This window comes from Urocitellus parryii, chromosome 15, assembly GCF_045843805.1.
Source record: "Urocitellus parryii isolate mUroPar1 chromosome 15, mUroPar1.hap1, whole genome shotgun sequence".
NCBI classification, from domain to species: domain Eukaryota; kingdom Metazoa; phylum Chordata; class Mammalia; order Rodentia; family Sciuridae; genus Urocitellus; species Urocitellus parryii.
Genome location: NC_135545.1, coordinates 7,204,593 through 7,224,768, shown reverse-complemented (window position 1 = coordinate 7,224,768; position 20,176 = coordinate 7,204,593). Strand labels below are relative to the sequence as shown.

The 20,176-nt window shown below is 53.0% G+C and overlaps 2 protein-coding genes across 2 annotated transcripts; one reads left to right on the top strand and one right to left on the bottom strand.

The window, feature by feature from the left end:
- Nucleotides 1-1,376: 1,376 nt before the first annotated feature.
- Pih1d1 (PIH1 domain containing 1) lies at nucleotides 1,377-6,817 on the bottom strand. Its single transcript, XM_026406355.2, has 10 exons — nucleotides 6,609-6,817; nucleotides 5,704-5,797; nucleotides 4,998-5,064; nucleotides 4,352-4,531; nucleotides 3,046-3,107; nucleotides 2,878-2,959; nucleotides 2,425-2,554; nucleotides 2,133-2,208; nucleotides 1,620-1,763; nucleotides 1,377-1,499 (listed from the first exon to the last, which is right to left on the bottom strand). The coding sequence occupies exons 2-10, from the start codon at nucleotides 5,791-5,793 to the stop codon at nucleotides 1,458-1,460; spliced, it is 873 nt and encodes a 290-aa protein (XP_026262140.2). The 5' UTR covers nucleotides 5,794-5,797; nucleotides 6,609-6,817; the 3' UTR covers nucleotides 1,377-1,457.
- On the top strand, nucleotides 6,674-19,073 carry Aldh16a1 (aldehyde dehydrogenase 16 family member A1). The gene is made up of 17 exons (XM_026406354.2): nucleotides 6,674-6,763; nucleotides 10,950-11,052; nucleotides 11,423-11,549; nucleotides 12,072-12,250; nucleotides 12,341-12,418; nucleotides 12,584-12,765; nucleotides 12,849-13,001; nucleotides 13,327-13,512; nucleotides 13,663-13,758; nucleotides 13,962-14,098; nucleotides 14,245-14,350; nucleotides 14,447-14,577; nucleotides 14,900-15,067; nucleotides 15,248-15,449; nucleotides 17,820-18,005; nucleotides 18,227-18,349; nucleotides 18,804-19,073. Exons 1-17 carry the CDS (start codon nucleotides 6,674-6,676, stop codon nucleotides 18,963-18,965), a joined length of 2,409 nt encoding a protein of 802 aa, XP_026262139.1. The 3' UTR covers nucleotides 18,966-19,073.
- The last annotated feature ends 1,103 nt before the right edge of the window (nucleotides 19,074-20,176 follow it).

Genomic DNA, 20,176 nt, shown 5'->3' with positions numbered 1-20,176 from the left:
CCTCTGGTGGACACAGCAGCCACATTCGCTTATTCACTCGGGCCACAGACCTATCTGAGGGTTACTCCCTCCAGCCCCAGCTCACTTGGTTCCCGCCACACTGGCCTCCTCTTCCAAAATTTACCAATGAGGTTCCTCCTCTTATTTATCCTCCTAGTGTTTACTATGGAAGCAGAGTGTTGGTACTAATTCATTAACAAACACTGAGTTCCTACTAAGAATCAGGCATTGTCGCACTGAGAATTCAACTCAGCCAGGGAAGATCAAAGTATAAAATCTGAAAAAAAAATTTCAGGCAATGTTCCAGAAAAAGGATGTGGGTGGCTAGGATGTAGCTCAGTGGTGCTGGATTAGCTTAGCATTCCAGTGGCCCTGGGTTCAATCCCCAGCACCAAAAAGGGGCCTCTGGGACAATGCATGTGTGGGAGGGTGGAGTGGAGAGCACATCTCCAACACAGGAAACAGCACTTGCAAAGTCAGGAGGCAGAGGACAACCTGATGGCTTGAAGTCTCAGAGTTTGGTGTAATTGTGATATGGAGCAGGGTTCCAGGAATGGGAAGCCCTCAGGTGAGGGGCAGGAGGCACTAGAGACAGTGTGATTGCCAACAGCCAACAGCCTTTTCTCTACATTTGGGTGCACGGGGAGAAATTCTGGTCAGGAAGTGCCCCCTTGAATGCATAACCACTGCATGGGAGCTGAAGAGAACTGAAAACTGGCAGATGAACTGGAGGATGCTAAGTGGAAGTAACACAGAAGCCAAGAGAAGGTGGGAATAAAGGGTGTGGCCACTATCAGTGTGCCTGGGTCCCAACAAGAAGAGATCATATGGAGGCAGGAAGCGGGCCAGGCCACACACAGCCTTGACTACTAAGGAGCCTGGACCTTCTCCTGGGGGCTCTGGGGAGCCAGAGGGCTGTGAACCAGAAAAGAACAGGGTCAGCTCAAGACGAATGAAGAGAAAGAGAGAACAGGAGGCTGGGACGGGGTCCATGGGAAGAGGATAAGGCCTGAGCTGGGGTGGGGACTCTGGGACTACAATCCAAGGTCCCTCTTCTCTCCCGGCTTTGTGTGTGTGTGTGTGGTGCTGGGATTGAATCCAGGTTTGTACATTCGAGGCAAGCACTCTACCAACTGAGCTATGAGCCAGCCCCTTTTTTTCTTTTTTGGTACTAGGGATTGAACCCAGGGGTGCTTAACCACTGAGCCACATCCCCAGCCCTTTTTTTTTTTTTTTCATATTTTATTAAAGACAGGGACTTGCTGAGTTGCTAAGTGCCTTGATAAGTTGCTGAGACTGCCTCAAGATCCTCCTGCCTCAGCCTCCCGAGCGGCCCTCCCATTCTTCACCCCACATATACCTAGCCAGAGACAGAACAAAGGCAAATATCTTTTATTTCAAGCTAGAGAAGCCACCAGCCTTTTCTCTACATTTGGATGCACGGGGAGAAATTCTGGTCAGGAAGGCACCGACAGAAGGGGCATGGCCACCATAAGTTGCTGAGAGAGTAAAAAGAACGAGGACTCAGGACCTGGAAGTCGGCCCTAGCCCCTTCTCTCTCAGACCCACGGGTCCAGGCACCCCATGTCCCAGCTTCCTCAATCCCTTCCCCCAGGTACCTTTCTCTTCTGGTGAAAGGCTGCCTTGCTCTCCTCAGAGTTGATCCGCAAGGGGATATAAGCATCCAGGTGATACAGCTGCTGGGGGCCCCCCATCACCAGGCGGTTCTCCCCGATCTCCAACGACAGCCCCAGGGCTCCATCCTGCAGATGTGGTGTAATCAGCTCACCCTCTCCAGCAATGGCCCCAAAACAGCAGCCTCACATATTGGGAAACTACATTTAAAGGGCCATAGCATGTCTGAGGCCCTGGTTTTAATTCTGAGTACACACATCTCTCTCTCTCTGTCTCTCTCTGTCTCTCTCTCTCTCTCTCTCACACACACACACACACACACACACACACACACACACACCTATCTCCCAGAAAAAAGGCAAAAGACAGTAATTAAGGAATTCCCTCAGGCATCCTCAAGGGAGCAGCAGAAGGCAGGCCTATTGGCCTCCTGGCACAGCTTACACAGGGCTGGCAGTGCGCATCACCCCACCATTCCAGAGCAGCTCTGCACTCACCAGTTTGGGGAGGTCAATTTCAGCCAAGAGGAGGTCAGGCGCTTCCAGCCAAAGGTTCAGGTGAGGTTTCTCAGGGCTGTGGAAGAGCCAGGTCCAGAACTGAGGACAGCTGCCAGGCCTCTGTCAGCACAGGTGCCTGGCCTGGCTGCTGTTCCCCGTCTGCCTCCACCAGGCCCTGCTGCCACAGGATCCCCAGGCAAGAGCACCAGGGCAGAGCCCAGTGTGGGGAAGGAGGACCAAAAGAGGGGTTCGGCGGTGGAGGGGAGTCTTGAGGGGATCTGCGAAGGCCCACCGTTCCTCAGCTGGCCGGGAGCTGGGTGTATACAGGTTCCCCAGCTCCTGGATCCGAGGACGCTGCTGGGAGCGGATGTTCTGCTGCGAGATGGAGCCCATGAAAGTCCGATTCTTCAACATGCGCCATTCTGAGGGTGGATTGTAGAGTGAAAAATCACTGGGTCCCTTTGCTCTCTCAGGAGGTCCAGCCCAGCTGACCGCAGGGCCAGAGAAGCTCCGCCCCCTCCCTGGAGGCCTGGGTTCAGCCCATACCTGAAACTTTGCTCGAGGAAGACCCACCCTTCCCAGCATGCACCAATAAAGCCCACCCCAGATGTTCCAGGCCCTGCACCCATCTGAATGCCCTGGGCTAGCTCCACCCCCTCCCTGGCCTCCAGAACCAAGCTAATCTCTCCCAAGGGTGGCACTCTGGGCTCCATTCCTTTCCCAAGGCCCGGGCCTCGACCCTCACCTGGATTCAGCTGCAAGCCATATTTGTCCTCAAGGCCCTCCCTGGCGATGGTAACCACGAGCTCCCGCAAGAAATCACTGTTCTACATTGAGAAAGAGAAGAGTTGCAGTAGGGCTGAGGGCTGGAGGGAGAGGCCCCTACCCAGGCCTTACCCACAATTCCACCAACCTGCATCCTCCGGTAGAAGTCACTGTTGACAGCCACATCGTAAGCGGTACAGCCCTGGCCTTCTGCAGGGAGAGAAAGTGGATGAGATTCCTCCAGCCCCCCAGAGTAACCCCACAGCCCAAGCACAGGCAAAGACACACCAACCAGGGATAGCAGCCACAGGGACCAAAGACAGAGACATCAGGGAGTGACAGTTCAACACACAGTCCAGTGGACTCTCAAACTGGCGTCCAGTCTTCTAGCCTCTCACCACTGGTTCCAAAGATCATGTGCCCAGGGCAGACCCTGCCCTTCCCCAGCTTACAGCCCTCAAGTCAAGGTCTGAGGCCTCCTGCCTGGTTTTGCGTGGCAGGCCCTGTGCCGTGTATCCCTCCAACCTCTAGGGAAAAGCTTATTCCTCCTCAGTAACCTCAGCCTTTTCAACTTCTTTCATTCTTGATTACTAGCCAGTGCAATTTAGTCATTCTATCTCCAGCACCTCTAAAATCCTGTCCCTTCAAATCTTATATCAAGAAGCCTCCCTCCAGGCCACTGAAGAGTCCCTTAGGGCTGCATCTCCTCCAAAGCAGCCCAAATCACGCCACATTGAAATAACATCCATCCCTGGGCACAGTGGTGCCTGCCTGTGATCCCAGAGGTTTGGGAGGCTGAGACAGGAGATCTCGAGTTCAAAGCCAGCCTCGGTAATAGGGAGGTGCTGAGCAACTCAGTGAGACCCTGTCTTTAAATAAAAAATACAAAATAGGGCCGGGGATATGGCTCAGTGGTCGAGTGCTCCTGAGTTCAATCCCAGGTACCCAAATAAATAAATAAATAAATAAATAAATAACACCCATGCCCTCTGCCTGTAGCCATGACTGGGAGTTTCTCAAGGGTGAGATCTGGGTGTGATAAGTCCCATTCCTCTGGCACTGCCCAAAGCTTAGTCCCGGGCTTCTGGAGACACATGTGAATTGCAGAAAAAGATACAGAGGCAGAAACAGAGACAAGACAGAGGTGGAGATAAGGGAGAAGGGCAGAGGAAAAACCACAGACAAAAGAGTGAAAGCTGGCCTGGGACTAAGGCCAGAGAATGAGCTGATGAGTGTAGAGCCCTCTGCCCACCCCTCCCCTCTCTGGGCAGGGCAGGAGCACCAGCCTGACCAGGTGGGCAGAACCAGATCTCCTCAGGAGACTAGGGATGTGCCACCCACAAAAGGACTGGGGAGCAGATTTCTAGGGAAAAGGATCCTGGGTCCTGGATCTTGGGTTTTAGGGAAGAAGGGACTTAAGAGGCCAGACTCCTAGGTCCTCTGAGGGCACTGACTTGCATCTAGTTCAGCATGTGGCTCTCCCAGACTCATGGGGATGCGAAACCCAGCCTGGTCCTCCTCCAGCATTTGAAGCAGCTCGTCCTCGGTCACGTCAGCCGGAGGTGGGATGGAGGGAGAGTGACAGATGTTGATGAAAACCTTCCCTTCTGAAGAGTTGGTCTTTATGCAGAAACCTGTGGGAGTGGGTTTGTCCTGACCATCTGTCTCTGCACAGCCTCAGTCTCCATCCACCCTTTTGCTGGGTCTGTTTCCCCTTCTGCGGGGGCTCTTTATTCTTTTTCTGGATCTGTTCCCCTTCTCCTTCCTAAGACCCCTGACCCTCTTGCTGAGTCTCTGTCCTCCTTCCACTGTGCTCTCCATCCTCCATGAGCTCTCTCTGGGTCACCAGCCCTAGTGACTTCCCTGGGCATCAGACACAAACACCAAGCCTTTATACTCTAGTGTTTTGCTTCTTTTTGTTCTTTACCCAGCTCCCTGTGGTTCAGATGGGGATGCTAGCCAAGCTCTCTACCACTCAGCTACATCCCCACCCCTTCTTTCCTCCGTCTTCTGTCCCCTGGCCTCAGAATCTATACTTGTTCTCTCTGGGTCTCAGTTTCTCTCTGAGACTCTTCCTCTCTGGGTTTCTGTTTTTCTCACCAGCCTGAGGTTGGATCTGTGTAGATTCTGATCTGGTTGTCTGGGCTTGATGGAGTTCTTTGGAAGCCTGTGGAGAAAACAGTCTTCAGGCTTGGAGTCTGTATAATCAGATCCCTCATTTATTCCTTAAATATTTATAGAGGTTTTTTTTTTAATTTTATTTTTTTAGTGCTGGGGATGGAACTCAGGCCTTTTGCAAGCTAGGCAAGAACTTTATCACTGAGCTTACATCCCCAGCCCTATAGCAATTCTTATATATGAGAGTTATAGTTGGCACAAAAGCCAGGCCTGATGGTAGACACCTGTGATCCCAGTAGCTGGGGAGAGTGAAGCAGGAGGATCACGAATTCAAAGCCAGCCTCAGCAAAAGAGAAGTGCTAAACAACTTAATGAGACACTGTCCCTAAATAAGTACACAATAGGGCTGGGGATGTGGCTCAGTGTCCTGTGCCCTGAGTTCAATCCCGGCACCCCGGCCCCCAAATTAGACATTCTACGTCCTCCTCCTCCTCTTCCTTCGAGTACACAAAGAACAACCCCAAACCCATTCCTATCATTTCTTGGAACCTAGCAAACTTTAAGCCAAGCAACTACAATTCCCATAGGCCTGTTAGCCCCGTAGTGCATCCCGGGAGCTGTACTCCCATCTCTGAGCACCAAAACATGTCCCAGTTCACAGGGACCCAGAAGTCCAGTCAGTCCGCACCTGCAGCAGCAGCTCCTCGAACCGCGCCGTCTCATCATCCATCGTCTCTGTCTCGCTTAGCTCTGGCACCAGCAGCTTCGAGTCCGCCATGGCCCTAAGAAGGAAACCTAGGTCTCCTCAGTACCTTCGACGTGGCGAGCTTTCCCCGGGATCCGAACTCTGGAGCCTGCTTCCTGCCCCTCAGTCGACTACCTACTCACGATTCTACCTACTTTTCTATTCGAAAACCTAAGAAACTGGCCTGAGGCAACAATTTCATTCTAAATCAGACACGGTCCTGAAATCCTTTGGGAACCAGTATTCCAGGACGCACTCTCGATCCTACTTGCCAAGAGTGTGAACGGAAGCCATACTTCCCATCCTTTGTAGCCGAGCAACCGGAGTTAGCCACACTTCCGACTACCCCCACGCTCATTCACCAAGCAGGCAACCTTTAAATCACGGGCCAAGTCTGCAGCCACGCCTCTCCCCACAACCAACCAAAAATAGGTCCTCAGCACGATGTCCAGATGCCACCCTCCCACCTTTGCCTAACAACCACTGTTGGCCAGATGACAGCGCCTTCAGGGCTAGCCACACACTAGATCCGAATCTCTAGCACATGAATTTGGAACGAAAAGCTGCACTTCCTATCTCCAATGCAAAAAAGGGGCGGGAAGACACATCACTGCGGGCCACCCCTCTAAACCCGGAGCCCGAGAGTTGGCAGGACACCCTCGTTTCCGGTCTCCACGGCCTCCAGGCTTGCGCTCACGTGTTCCAAACTACATTTCCCAGCGCCAGCCTGTAGGCGGGGTCGCCTGCCCCCAAGGCGGGAGGTCATGGACGGGACACGCCCCATCCCGTCGCCCCGCCCCCTCTCGTTGGTCCCGCCCTATCGGAGGGGGCGGTGCCGCCCTTCGGACCTTCAGGTTCCTTCTTTTGGCCCGAGCGGCCAGCAGTTCTTCGCGGAAGACGGTGCGGGTAGGCGATGGCTGAGACGCGCGCAGAGCTCCGCGCGCACGAGATCTTCACTACGCTGGAATACGGACCGGTGCCCGAGAGCTACGCATGCGCAACGGTGAGGACTTATGGCCGGCACTGCCCACTGCCTTCCCCTGACCTCGCGGCCGCGTCTTCCGCGCAAACTCCCGTGATCCACCGCGGCCGCAACGCAGCTCCGCCCCTCTTTCGGCTCCCGGGATTCCCGCCACTGCCTAGGGCCCGGCTGCTGCTGCAGATCCCTAGTGGTTCTTGTGCGCCACCGTCCTTAACGCCCTGTGGTGAATCCTCTGGTCCCCTCCTTAGCATCCCTGTGTAGCTCGCTTGATCACCTGGAGACCTGCAGGACCTGCGCGGCGTCTCCGTGCCTCCTTAGAGTCTCCTTCATGTTTGTGGGGCTCGAGGGAGCTCGGCTCTTTAGATACTTAAGAACTTCCCGTAATTGACTGCAGCCCCCGACTTCCTCCGAGGGCTCCCGTGATCTCTCTGGCTCTCAAAATACTGCAGGAGGTCCCATGATGCCTCAGGGCCCCTTAAGTTCCTCTTGAGGCCCCTGTACCCCCGGGTTTCCTCAGAACTTCCTAGGACTCTCGTGATCCCTCGGGGATCCTCCTGGACTTCCCTTGGATAATTAGAGCGCCTGGAATTTTCTGTAATCCCAAAAGTAACGCAGAATTCCCTCATGGGGCTCCCTTGATCTTGCAGAGTCCTCCAAGGTATGAGGAGCCCAGACTTTAAGGAGGAGAGCAGGAGTCTGGGGGGTCTGGAGAGGAGGGGTCAGCATCAGGCTTGTCTTCAGTAGGGGTCCTCACTGCTCCTCCAGGTGATAACAGCTGAGATGGGAAGGAATAAGATCACATGAAAACGTGCAGGAGCCCCACACATCCCAAAAAGAAACACTGATATCGTCTCGTGAACATTGCTTCTAGAGTGCTGGGCAGGAGCATGCCCACTTTCAAGATCATTCCAGGAAGCCCCAGAGCTCGGGCTTCCTGTTGTGGGTACAGGTTTGGAAGATTGAGAGGGCAAGGACTTGTCCTGGCATCTGGCCAAATGGCTGGGTGACTGACTGTCCCTGCATGGCGAAGCCAGGAGGAGCAAAACTGGAGGAAAGACTATGAGTTGATTGTGCCATGTGAGAGCCCTGGAGTCCCCCAAAGCAGTATGCCAGAGTCCAGTGCTACTTGGGCCTGTACTTCAGGACAGAAAGAGATAATTGAACTGTAGGAGCGACTGGAAGTGTCACTGTATAGGTTCAGATAAGAGGATCTGGGACAAAGTACAGAGAACCCCCACACTTGGAGGCTGGTTAGAAATGGGATGTCCTGAAACAGCAATAATGGTATAATAGCTGATGTTTATTGGGTACTTTCTGAAGTGCCAGCCTCTATGCAAAATGTGATCTCATTTAACCCCTAGAACAATTGTGAGATTATTGTCATATTTTTAGTAACAGTGCCCAGAGTTGAAGAGAGAACTAATCTTGCCCATAGTCCACCCAGCTTAAAAGAAGTGAAGATCTGAACTTGAACCCATGCGTTCTGAACCCATGGTTTCTCCCCCACCAGCAAAGTTTCCAACCTTTGCTGTGGGCCGGACTCAACAAATGTTTTCTCTTTGGCCTGAGCTTCCTTTTTTGAAAATGTCCATTACTGGCCAATTATTTCCATGTAAACATCTGGTATTCCAACTTGTCTTGAAAACAAATTCCAAAATTCGGCAACCTTTGGCTCCAGTACCCTGACAAAAATCATCTGGGACCAATTGCCACTGTCATAAATTAAATAGGTTGTAAGCCCTTAGTCTCCGGCAGGCCCTCTTCCATGTACTTGATCTGCCAGACATTATGGACATTCTTCTGGGTTTTTTCTTTTGGGGAGAAATTTTCCATAGAGTAATAGGCACTCATGAACTCCACTGACCCATCTCTCCACTTGAGCAGTGATCAACACTTCATCCGATGTTGATTCCTTTTATCTCTTTATTCATTTTTTTCTTTTTAGAGTAAACAAATCCCAGATGTCATGTTATGTCATGTTTCCTGTACTTTTTTATTTTCTTTCTTTCTTTTTTTTTTCTTTTTTGGTACCAGAGATTGATTGAAACCAGGGCACTTAAACATTGAGCACATCCTAAGTCCCTTTTTGTATTTTATTTAGAGACAGTGTCTCTGAGTTGTATATGACCACACTAAGTTGCTGAGGTTGGCTTTGAACTCACAATCCTCCTGCCTCAGCCTCCTCAGCTGGTGGGATTACAGGCATGTGCCACTGTGCATGGCTACCATACATTTTTTTAATCTATTTCTAACAGATAAGGACTTATTTTGTTATATAATCATGCCATTATCACATTTCACAGCATTGACATTCTTTAATATCTAATGCCTAGTTCATGCTCATATATCCCTGACTTTCAAAAATGCCTCTTTCCCCTGTGGGCATTTGTGTTCGTAACCTTGGGTGCAGGGTAATGTGTTAAGAGGGTGCTAAGAGAAGAGTTTGTAGGAAAAAAGCCGGAAGTATGCATTGGATTTAGCGACCCAGAACACATGAAGGGTGAGATCCAGTGAAGGCCAGGGTTAGAGTAGCATTGCTGGGCATGAATTGTGTGTAGTTCCTTTGTTCTTCACCACAGCCTTGTGAGAAAGGCACTTCGATCTGCCCCTGTTCCAGGGCCTTAACAGAGGCAAAGAGTAGTATTATAACCCCCTGGTTAAGGTTGCACATCAGGAAGTATCAGAGCCAGCACTGAAACTCATGCTGACATCCAAATTCCCCTGGGCAACCTGTATGTGTCACACCGAGTGCTCAGGTGGACACTTCACAGCCAAATAGGCTGCACAAGGCAGATCAACATCAGCCTCGTCTTCACTAGGGGTCCTCACTACTCCTCCAGGTGATAACAGCTGAGATGGGAAGGAATAAGATCGCATGAATAGGTGCAGGAGCCCCACATCCCAAAAAGAAACAGATATTGATATCGGCTCGTGAGCATTGCTAGAATGCTAGTTAGGAACATACCCACTTGCAAGATCACTCCAGGAAGCACCAGAGCTCTGGTTTCCTGCTGGATATTTATGGTACATTTCTAGTCTTCCTAGACCAGGTGCAGTGGGCCAGTCTGGGGTCACTATCTCCTAGTAACAGCAGAATTATGTCAGGTTTCCAGGGAAACAAAATTAACCTGAGGTCAATTCTTCATGGATGAGAAAAGATTTTTATTAATTTTTTGTTAAAATCCTTCATGTCATTAAAAGTCCAAAGGACATCCTTCCTGTGTCACTGGGAATGTAAGTTGGCACAGATGCTGTAGAAAACAGCACTGTTAAGCATGGAATTGCCATGTGACCCAGCAATTCCCCTCTATAGCTACGTGTACCCCAGAAGATCAAAGACATATATTCAAACAGTTTTGCACATGAGTGCTCACAGCAGCGTTACTCATGAACCAAAAGACTAAAGCACTGTGAATGCCCAACTACTAATGAATGGTTTAAAAAAAAAAAAAAGTGTTTGTCCATACAGTGGACTAGTATTTCACCTTAAGAAGAAATGAAGTCCTGATGCGTTCTACAATGTCGATAAACTGAAAACGCGCTAAGTGAAAGAAACCAGATGCAAAAGGATCACATCATATGATCATATTTACAGGAAGTGCTCAGAATAGGCAAATCCACAGAGACAAAAGGAAGATTAGTTGTTGTTAGCGGAGAGGGGGAAATGGAAAGTGACTGCCATGTTCTGAGGGTAGGTTTCCTTTTGGGTGATGAGAGTGTTCTAGAAGCTAGACACAGTGGCACACACATGTAATCCCAGCTACTCAGGAGGCCGAAGGTCACAAGTTGGAGGCCAGCCTTGGCAACTTAGGGGCTGGGGCTGGGAATGTAACTCGGCGGTAAAGAGCTTGTCTAACATGTGCAAGGCCATGAGTTTCATCTCTAGTACCACAAAAAAGGAAGAAAATGTTTTACAACTAGAGAGAGGTGATGATTGCACAGGCTACTTTTTTAAATTACTAAAATAGTAAATTTTATGTATATTTTACCACACACACACACACAAAAGATAACAGGGGTGGGGTGGGGCTGGTAGTGTAGCTCAATAGAAGATCATGGGCCCTGGGTTTGGTCCCCAGTGCCAAAAAAAGAAACAAGAAGAAACTGACGGACTGAGGATACAAGTGTCTCTTCCCAGCGGACTCAGGGTGGAGACTGAGCTGCTCCAGCATGGTCACAGGCCCTTTTCCAAACTCTCTTCCCCTAGGCCTGGCTGGACACTCAGGACCGGTGCTTGGGCCACTATGTCAATGGGAAGTGGTTGAAACCTGAACACGGGGACATAGTGCCATGGTGGGACCCTATCTCAGGTAGGAGATGTCCCCTGGTCATTAGGGGAAGGAGAGACCTCTGTGCCTTCCCAGCTCTTTGCTTAGGGCCAGAGGGCAGGGAGTAAGCGGGGAGGGGCTGCTGTCTGGTTCCTCCTGGTGGTAATCCTGCTAACTGTGGTTCCTAGTCCCTACAAAGGCTCTTTGAAATTGCTTTCTACTAAAGTCCCTTCCTTGCCTGTTGGAGGTGATCAGAGCAAAGACCAGTGACAAAACAAGCCCAAAGGGAAGCTGGGGACCAGCTTCACTGCCAGAGACCTTCCCAGGCTCCAGGCGTCTTAACTTCTGTCAGTTCTCACACAAACGCCCCACATCTCTGCTCCCATCTCCGTACCCCAACTTTTCTCCCCAGGAGAGAAGTTGGCCACTTGCCTCCAGGCACAGAAGGAGGATGTGGCTGCAGCAGTGGAAGCAGCTAGGAACTCCTTCCTGAGCTGGAGCAAGCTCCCTGGAGCTGCACGTGCCCAGCACCTGACCAGGTGATGTAGTTGAGGTGTGGCCCCGGAGGTGGGGAGGAACTGCATCCCCCGGCATCCACTGGAGACTGGAAATGGCTACTCCATTTCCCAGTCTCCCACTGAATTGATTGGCGGCTGAGTGCATTTGGGTCTTTAGTGGGCACAACATCCATTTCCCACCATTCACTGGTAGGCACAAAGCCTCTGTTTCACAGAATGTACTTGGGGTTCATCATGCCCCCATTTCTCAGCAGTTCATTGGGGTTGTTCTCCAGCACGCATTGGGGGCAGTTAGGAACAAAGATGCCATTTCCTAAAATACAGTTGAGATTAGAGAACAAGAGTTAAGTTCCCAATATGTTTTTTGGGGGTCACTGTTGGCCAAGACCCTTCCACAGCACTCTCAGGGTTTGAGAATTTCCCCAACTGCATTTCCCATAAATCTTGGGTGCCCTCTGCCTCTGGTAAATTGTGAGGGTTCCCCAGAGGCTCATGGGCATCGATGTTGTCCCGGGTTGGACCTTCCCCATACTTCCTCCCCAGGCTGACCAAGATGATTCAGAAGCACCAGCGGCTGCTGTGGACCCTGGAGTCCCTGGCAACTGGGCGGGCCATTCGCGAGGTTCGGGATGGGGATGTCCCACTGGCCCAGCAGCTGCTGCAGTTCCACGCAGTCCAGGCGTACACCCAGGAGGAGGCGCTGGCAGGCTGGGAGCCTGTGGGTGAGATCCCAGATCCCTGCACCAGTCCCCACCTCCCGCGTGACACAGTGTGCTGGATCAGTCCTCTCATTAATTCTCTTTTCCTTGCAGGCGTTGTTGGCCTCATCTTGCCACCCAAGTTCTCCTTCCTTGAGATGATGTGGAGGATTTGCCCTGCCCTGGCCATGGGTAAATGAGGAGCTGGGGTCCCAGCTCTTAGATCTGAGAGTGGAGGAGATTGGGGGTCTGGACTCCTGGGTCTGAGGAAGGAGGGCTGGGGCCTGGACTCCTGGGTTTGAGGGAGGAGGACCGAGGGCTAGATTTCAGTGTCCTTGAGTTGTCCCCCTTCCTCAGGCTGCACTGTGGTGGCCCTTGTGCCCCTGGCTTCTCCGACACCCCTCCTCCTGGCCCAGCTGGCAGGAGAGCTAGGATCCTTCCCGGGGATCATCAACGTGATCAGTGGCCCTGCCTCCCTGGGCCCTGCCCTGGCCTCCTGGCCTGGAGTCCAGAAGGTGGCCTTCTGTGGAGCCATTGAGGTATCTTCAGGGTTGGAAGTGGGGTGGGACAGGCTGGGGCCTGGAGTGTCCCGCCCCAGCTGAAGCCTGCAGGGGTCCCTCAGGAAGGACGTGCCCTGCGACGGACACTGGCAGGTGAGGGGGCTGAGCTGGGCCTGGCGCTGGGCACAGAGTCACTGCTGCTGCTGACGGACTCGGCGGACGTGGACTCCGCTGTGGAGGGTGTTGTGGATGCAGCCTGGTCTGACCGCAGCCCGGTGAGATCTGTGCACCCATGTCTCCAACATCCTGGGGGACCGCTGTGTCTCTGCAGACCTGGGGGTTTAAGTCTCTGTTCACTTTGTTGGTTCCTTGGGTCTAAAAATGCTGTTTTTTTTTTAAGAACTCTCTTCATTTTTCTGAGTGTCCATGTTCCTACTTTTCCATCCTCTGACTCCACTCTTAAGATCATCACTTTTCTGTACTCTTGCCCTGGGTTTGGTCCTCACCACTTCTCCATGACCCTCCTCCTCCCTCAGGCCCAGCCCCCTGTGCCCTCCTGTCTTCCCTAGGTGGGCCCTGACCACGCCCATCTCCTGTCAGGGGGGCCTCAGGCTCCTTGTGCAGGAGTCTGTGTGGGATGAAACCATGAAGAGGCTCCAGGTACGCATGGGCCGGCTTCGAGGTGGCCAAGAGGTGGATGGGGCCGTGGACATGGGGGTCAAGGAGCCTACTGCATATATCCTGGCCCGGAACTATGTGGAGGAGGCCCGGAAGCAGGGCGCACAGGTTAGCTCTGGGACATCCGTGTGGTACTGAGGTGGAGGAGCCTGGAGACTGAACTCCTGGGTCTGAGGGAGAAAGATGCGGGGCCTGGACCCCTGGGTCTGAGGGAGGAGGGCCTGTGGTGACTTCCAGGTCTATTTCTCTCCTTCCTAGGTGTTCCAGGCTAGTGAAATGCCCTCAGTTAGCCCATTCTGTCCCCCAACCTTGATCACTGGTCTGGCCCCTGCCTCCCCATGTGCCCAGGCAGAGGTGAGTCCCTAGGGTGCCTGGAGTCCTGTTCCATCCCCTGTCCTCAGCCAGTCCTGGGCAGCAGCATTCTACCTGCAGAAACCCTGGGGGGACCTGGGACCTGGGTCTGGGGGCTGCTGCCTGCTGTAGGCTTGTCCCCTAATGGGTGGGGTGATCAAAGGGGGCATTTGCCCAGCCACTGAGCTTCCTGACACCCCTTTCAGGTGCCATGGCCTCTGGTCATGGCCTCCGCTTTCCGCACAGCCAAGGAGGCCTTGGCCATAGTCAATGGGACGCCCCGCGGAGGCAGCGCCAGTGTGTGGAGTGAGAGGCTAGGGCTGGCGCTGGAGCTGGGCTATGGGTCAGTACTGACACTGTCCACCGGGGCACAAAGGGCAGCCTGTGAGCATGGTCCGAGCACCTCTTCTCCTCCATCTGCTGTCTCCCTTCCCTCTGGGCCTCTTCCTCCCCACTTCCTGTTTTTTGATATCTCCATCTCCACTGCAGGCTCCAGATGGGCACAGTGTGGATCAATGCCCATGGCCTTCGAGACCCTGCAGTGCCCACAGGCGGCTGCAAGGAGAGTGGGTCTTCCTGGCACGGGGGCCTGGATGTGAGTGTCTGTCCTCTGGTCACCACCCCTACGTCACTTTAATGCCTACTCTCACCTGTGTCCATCTTGCACCTGCTGATACCACCCCTCTCCTAGGGTCTGTACGAGTATCTGCGGCCCTCAGGGACCCCTGCCCGCGTGCCCTTCCTTTGTGAGAATCTGAACTATGACACCTTTGGCCTTGCTGTGCCCCCAGCCCTGCCAGCTGGTCCAGAAATGGGGCCCAGGTGAGCCATTCCAGGGCTCAGTGGTGTGGGGAAGGAGGGGAAAGTTCCATCAGACTCCGCCAGCCAAGGGTGGGAGGACTGGAAGGAGGCCTGTTCATGGCACTCCTGGGTCCCCAGGTCCTGAGCTGCCTTCTGGGTCTTAGTGCCTCACACCCTGGGCCTGGTGAGTCTCAGTTCTGCCTGACAGCGGTCTGTGCTGGTTCACAAGAGCAGAAGTTGAAAGTCCCCCAGAGGCTCACGGGAGCTGGGGTGGTCTGTGCAGCGGGGTAGAGCCTGGGGTCTGAGCAGACCCAAGACCCCCTCACACTTCACTGGCACACAGCCCAGCACCTCCCTATGGACTCTTTGTGGGAGGCCGTTTCCAAGCCCCTGGGTCCCGGAGCTCCAGGCCTATCCAGGATTCTTCTGGCAACATCCATGGCTATGTGGCTGAGGGTGGGGCCAAGGATGTCCGGGATGCTGTGGAGGCCGCTCACCAGGCTGCCCCTGGGTAAGAGGACTCACATGGGAAGCTTTGGGCCATGGGGTGGCAGAGGTGGTCATGTGGGACCCCCAATAGGTGGTGGACCCTGGGGCCTGGATCCCCAGGGTGGGGGCTGCAGACAGAGGTGGGTGTCTGGAAAGCACTCGGACCAGGACACTACTCCCAGTGTGCATTGTCCGCCCACAGCTGGGCAGGCCAGTCACCAGGAGCCCGGGCGGCCCTACTGTGGGCTCTGGCAGCTGCACTGGAGCGCCGGGTCCCCACCCTGGTGTCGAGGCTGGAGAGGCAGGGAGTGGAGCTCAAGGCAGCCAAGGCGGAGGTGGAGCTGAGCATTCAGCGACTTCGGACATGGGGAGCCCAGGCCCAGGCCCAGGGCCACACCCTGCAGGTGAGAGGGGTCTGTGGACAGAGCCGGCAGCCAGGTGGAGGGTCAGGGCAAAGGCTGTGGAAGGAGCCGGGTTTGGGTTCAGGCCCAACTCCACCCCCTCCCAGCTGCGTGGTCATCAGCGAGTGACGTCACGTCTCTGCACCTGTTTCCTCATCTGTGTAATGGGCATCCGGCCCACCTCCCAGAGTAGTTGTCCAGATTATGGTCATTGATGCATTACTGACCAAAATCTCCATTTAGCAGATGTAACCATGATGGCTTTTCTATTTTTCCTTTCTTTTTTAATTGGTGGGGATCAAACCCGGGCTCATGCCTGTTAGGCAAGCGGCTCTACCACTGAGCCACATCCCCAGTCTATAATGACGTTTTTTTTTTTTTTTTTTTTTGACAAAAGAGAATAGAAGATAGGAAATAATGCACTGCACAGAATATTGTCTCCTGGGATTTTTGTTTTATTTATATACATATTATTTGGTTAAATATATGTACGGGCTTAGGCAGGCATGGTGGCATGCACTTATAATCCCAGTGACTCTGGAGACCAGGGCAGGAGGATTACAAGTTCAAGGTCAGCCTCAGCAATTTAACAAGATCCTACCTTAAAGAGCAGTGGGGATGTAGCTTAGTGTTAAAGTGCCCCTAGATTCAATCCTGGACACACACACAAACACACACACACACACACACAGTTACACTCACACACTTACACTCACACACAGGTTTGATGTGAATGAATCATGGACCAGTGTCCCAGGGCACCACTGGAGTGCTCAGGAATAAGGCTGATAGAAGGATGGCGAGCCCCTTGACCTGTCCCCATGTCCTCCTCTGTAAGTAGCATGCAGTTGGACAGTTTTACAGTTGTGATCAGTCTCATGCATTTGTGAAAAGTAACTGAGTTAAGTGATCAGTGCCTGACAGACATCCAAGGACTCCAAAGATGTCTCCTCATGGCCGGCCAGTGAGCACAGGAAAAGACCCTGAGGTGGAGCCCTGCCCAGCACTGATGACACCTGGGTTCCAGCTCCGCACTGGAAACGGGGGGGCGGAGGGGAGTCAGGTATGATGGCACTTGTCTGTGATCCCAATTGCTTGGGAAACTGAGGCAGAAGGATTGCTTCAGCCCAGGAGTTCAAGGCCAGCCTGGGCTACACAGTAAGACCCCCACCTTAAAACAAAGAAAAAGTAATTCCTGGGTTTTAACCCAGGAAATGAGAGCATATGCCCATACAAAGATTTATGCACAGATATTCATCATAATAATGTTCACCACTATCTATAAAAACCTAGAAATGAAGCAACCAAAACATCCCTCATTGGGTTGATAGATAAACAAATGTGATACACCCTGGCATTGGAATCCATCTCTGGAGACCACAAATATGCCACAACATGGCTGGACACATGCCTGTAATCCCAGCCCCTTGGGAGACTGAGGCAGGAGGATCTCAAGTTCAAAGCCAGCCTCAGCAAAGGCAAGGCGCTGAGCAACTCAATGAGACCCTGTCTCTAAATAAAATACAAAATAGGGCTGGGGATGTGGCTCAGTGGTCAAGTGCTCCATTACCCACCCCCCACACCCCAAAAAGAAGCCACAAGAACAAACTTAGAGTAATTACTCTGAGCCAGGGAAGCCAGGTTAGGGTAGACACTGAAGCCTGGAGGGTGGCTCGGTGGCAGAGCCCTGGCCTAGCATGCTGCAGGCCCTGAGTTCCATTGCCCACACAGAAAAAAAAAATTTTAAAAAGCAAATAATACTACAGTGCAAACTGTAGGACTCCATGGCTATACTAGTCTAGGAAATAAAAACTAATCTCTAAGGGTAGAAGGCAGATCAGTGATTGGCTGGGGACATGGAGGGCTCATATAGGGTAGCAGGTGGCAGGTGGGGATTAAGAGGCACAGGAATAGGGGAGAGTTCATGGAAGAGTTCATATGCATACTGCCAAAACTTGTCAAATTGTACCCTTTACAGTGTATAGTTTGGCAAATGTTAATTATATTCAGTAAAGCTTTTGCAAAACACACACACACACACACAAATCAGCTCACAGGCTGGGTTCTCAGCTCTCTGCACACATTAACTCATTTTATCCTAATAACAAATTTGTAAGGTTGGCACCGTTATTATTTTGAAGGTAGGCCACAGGCTCAGAGAGGTTAAGTAACTTGTCCAAGGTTGCATAGCTGGTGAGTGGCTGTCTGGCTCTGGAGTTCTATGCCCTACACCATCACCTGGCCATATAATACTGGGGTTTTTATGGAAAAGCAAAGATGGCGATGTGAAGAAGAAAGGGGCAGGTGACAGAAGCCTATGGGAGGTCAGTCGGGCTCCCCTGCCACACCCTTGACCTAACCTCTGTCCCTCAGGTAGCAGGGCTGAGAGGCCCTGTGCTCCGGCTTCGCGAGCCACTAGGTGTGCTGGCCATCGTGTGCCCTGATGAGCTGCCCCTGCTTGCCTTTGTGTCGCTGCTGGCCCCTGCCCTGGCCCATGGCAACACTGTAGTCTTGGTGCCTAGTGGGACCTGTCCCCTGCTTGCCCTGGAGGTCTGCCAGGTACAGTCTCACCTGCCTATGCATTTTCCTGGTGCTCCCCCCAGGTCTGCAGGAGCTCTGCTGTCTTCCCACCCTCTTTGGTAACCATAGTAACCCCAGTCCCAGCATCCCAGCCTAAGCCGGTGCATTCCTCCCCGAGCCCAGCAGCCTCTCCCCATGCACACTGCTGACCCGACCCCACTCCCCCCTAGCCCTGGGTGGCCCACTCTCTCACCCCCTAGGATATGGCCACCCTGTTCCCTGCTGGCCTCGTGAACGTGGTGACAGGAAATCGGGACCACCTGACCCGCTGCCTGGCCTTGCACCAGGACATTCAGGCCCTGTGGTACTTCGGATCTGCTCAGGTACCCTTCTGGAAGCACCACCCCACGCCCTGAGCACTCCTGTTGTTAAAGGCAAGGAGGGTCAGTGGTTTGTCCCTTTAGAACCCTGGTTGGTAAGAAAGAGGATCTCCTTAGCAACAAAGACATTGGTTGACCTGTTGCTAAGGATCACACCCTGGCAATCGAGTCAGGTCCAAAGTCTACCCTCTTAAACATCCCTTTGGCAACCGATGGGAACTCCCAGTCCACGGGGCCTGGAGCTCATTCCTTTGAGCGTGGGCGTTGAAGAAGAGGAAATTCCCTAGCCACAGGGTCAACCTCTTTCCCTCAGCATCTGGAGGGGTTGTTTGCTAGGAACCGAGCATCCAGCTAGGTCAAACCTTGAGGTCTCTCCAAAGAATCCTCATTGCTAAGGAAGCAGCTGCTTAGCAACCAAGCCTCTGGCAGTGCTAATCCTATCCTGTCCCCATCCCAGGGCTCCCAGTTTGTGGAGTGGGCCTCAGCAGGAAACCTCAAGCCTGTGTGGGTGAACAGAGGCTGCCCGCGGGCCTGGGATCAGGAGGCCGAGGGGGCAGGCCCAGAGCTGGCGTTGCGGGCAGCACGGACGAAGGCCCTGTGGCTGCCCATGGGGGACTGATGTGTGAGTGCCATGCACCCCACCTCAAATGCAGAAGAGATGGATTCCAGCAGATGCTAGATGCCTGGAACGTTCCTCTCGTGGTTCCTGGGTCCCTCAATAAACTGTCTGAGCTGACCTGCTGTGTTTCTGAGGGAGGAGGGGACAGCAACTCTGATTTGTATGAACCCCTCCAGTTGAGCATCACAGTGGGTGGCTCCAGGACAACACAGCACTTGTGAGACAGGGCAGTCTGAGGGGGGCAAAAGGAGGAGTCAGAGGGAAGTCCCTGGAAGGCGCTGTTCCCGTGGGTGGTGTCGGGGTCTTTCCTGTTAGGTCTCCCATTGCTTACCCTGGCCAGAGCCAAGTGTGCAGGCAGGTCTGAACCACAGCGTCTCACGACAGGGAAATCTAATTGGCCAGCCTGAGCCAGGGATCTGCCTCCGTCCAGGCTCTCCAGCCAGCAGATCAACGTGCCAGTTGCCACCTCAGGTCAGGCATGTTCAGGGCACCGGGGGAGGCAAGTGCCAACAACGAGGCAGCACCAGCCGCCCAGAGCCCATGTGCTGGTGACAGAGGTGTGTGGGCTTCCTGTCACTGCTGCCACAAATTCCCACAAACTTTGGGGTTTAAAAAGAATGACATAACGTTATCTCACAGGCAGCACGTGGTGGTGCACACCTGTAATCCCAGTGGCTCTGGAGGCTGAGGCAGGAGGATCGCAAGTGTAAAGCCAGCCTCAGCAAAATCAAGGCGATAAGCAACTCAGTGAGACCTGTCTCTAAATACAAAATAGGGCTGGGGCTCAGTGGTCGAGTGCCCCTGAGTTCAATCCCTGGATAAAAAAAAAAAAGTCACCTCACAGTTCTTTTTTTTTTTAGAGAATTTTTAATATTTATTTTTTAGTTCTCGGCGGACACAACATCTTTGTTGGTATGTGGTGCTGAGGATCGAACCCGGGTCGCACGCATGCCAGGCGAGCGCACTACCGCTTGAGCCACACCCCCAGCCCCACCTCACAGTTCTGGAGGTTAGACTACAATGAGCTTGGTGAGCTGAAGTCAAGCCACAGGCTGCGGCGGTGCTTTCTGCAGGCTCTGGGGCTCATGTCTTGTAGCTTTCCAGCTTGTCCAGGCCACCAACAGCCCTTGGCTCCTGCCCCCTTCCTCCCCCTCAGAGCCAGCAGTGGCTGACATCGCTCCTGTTCACACTGACACCTTTTCTTTTGACAC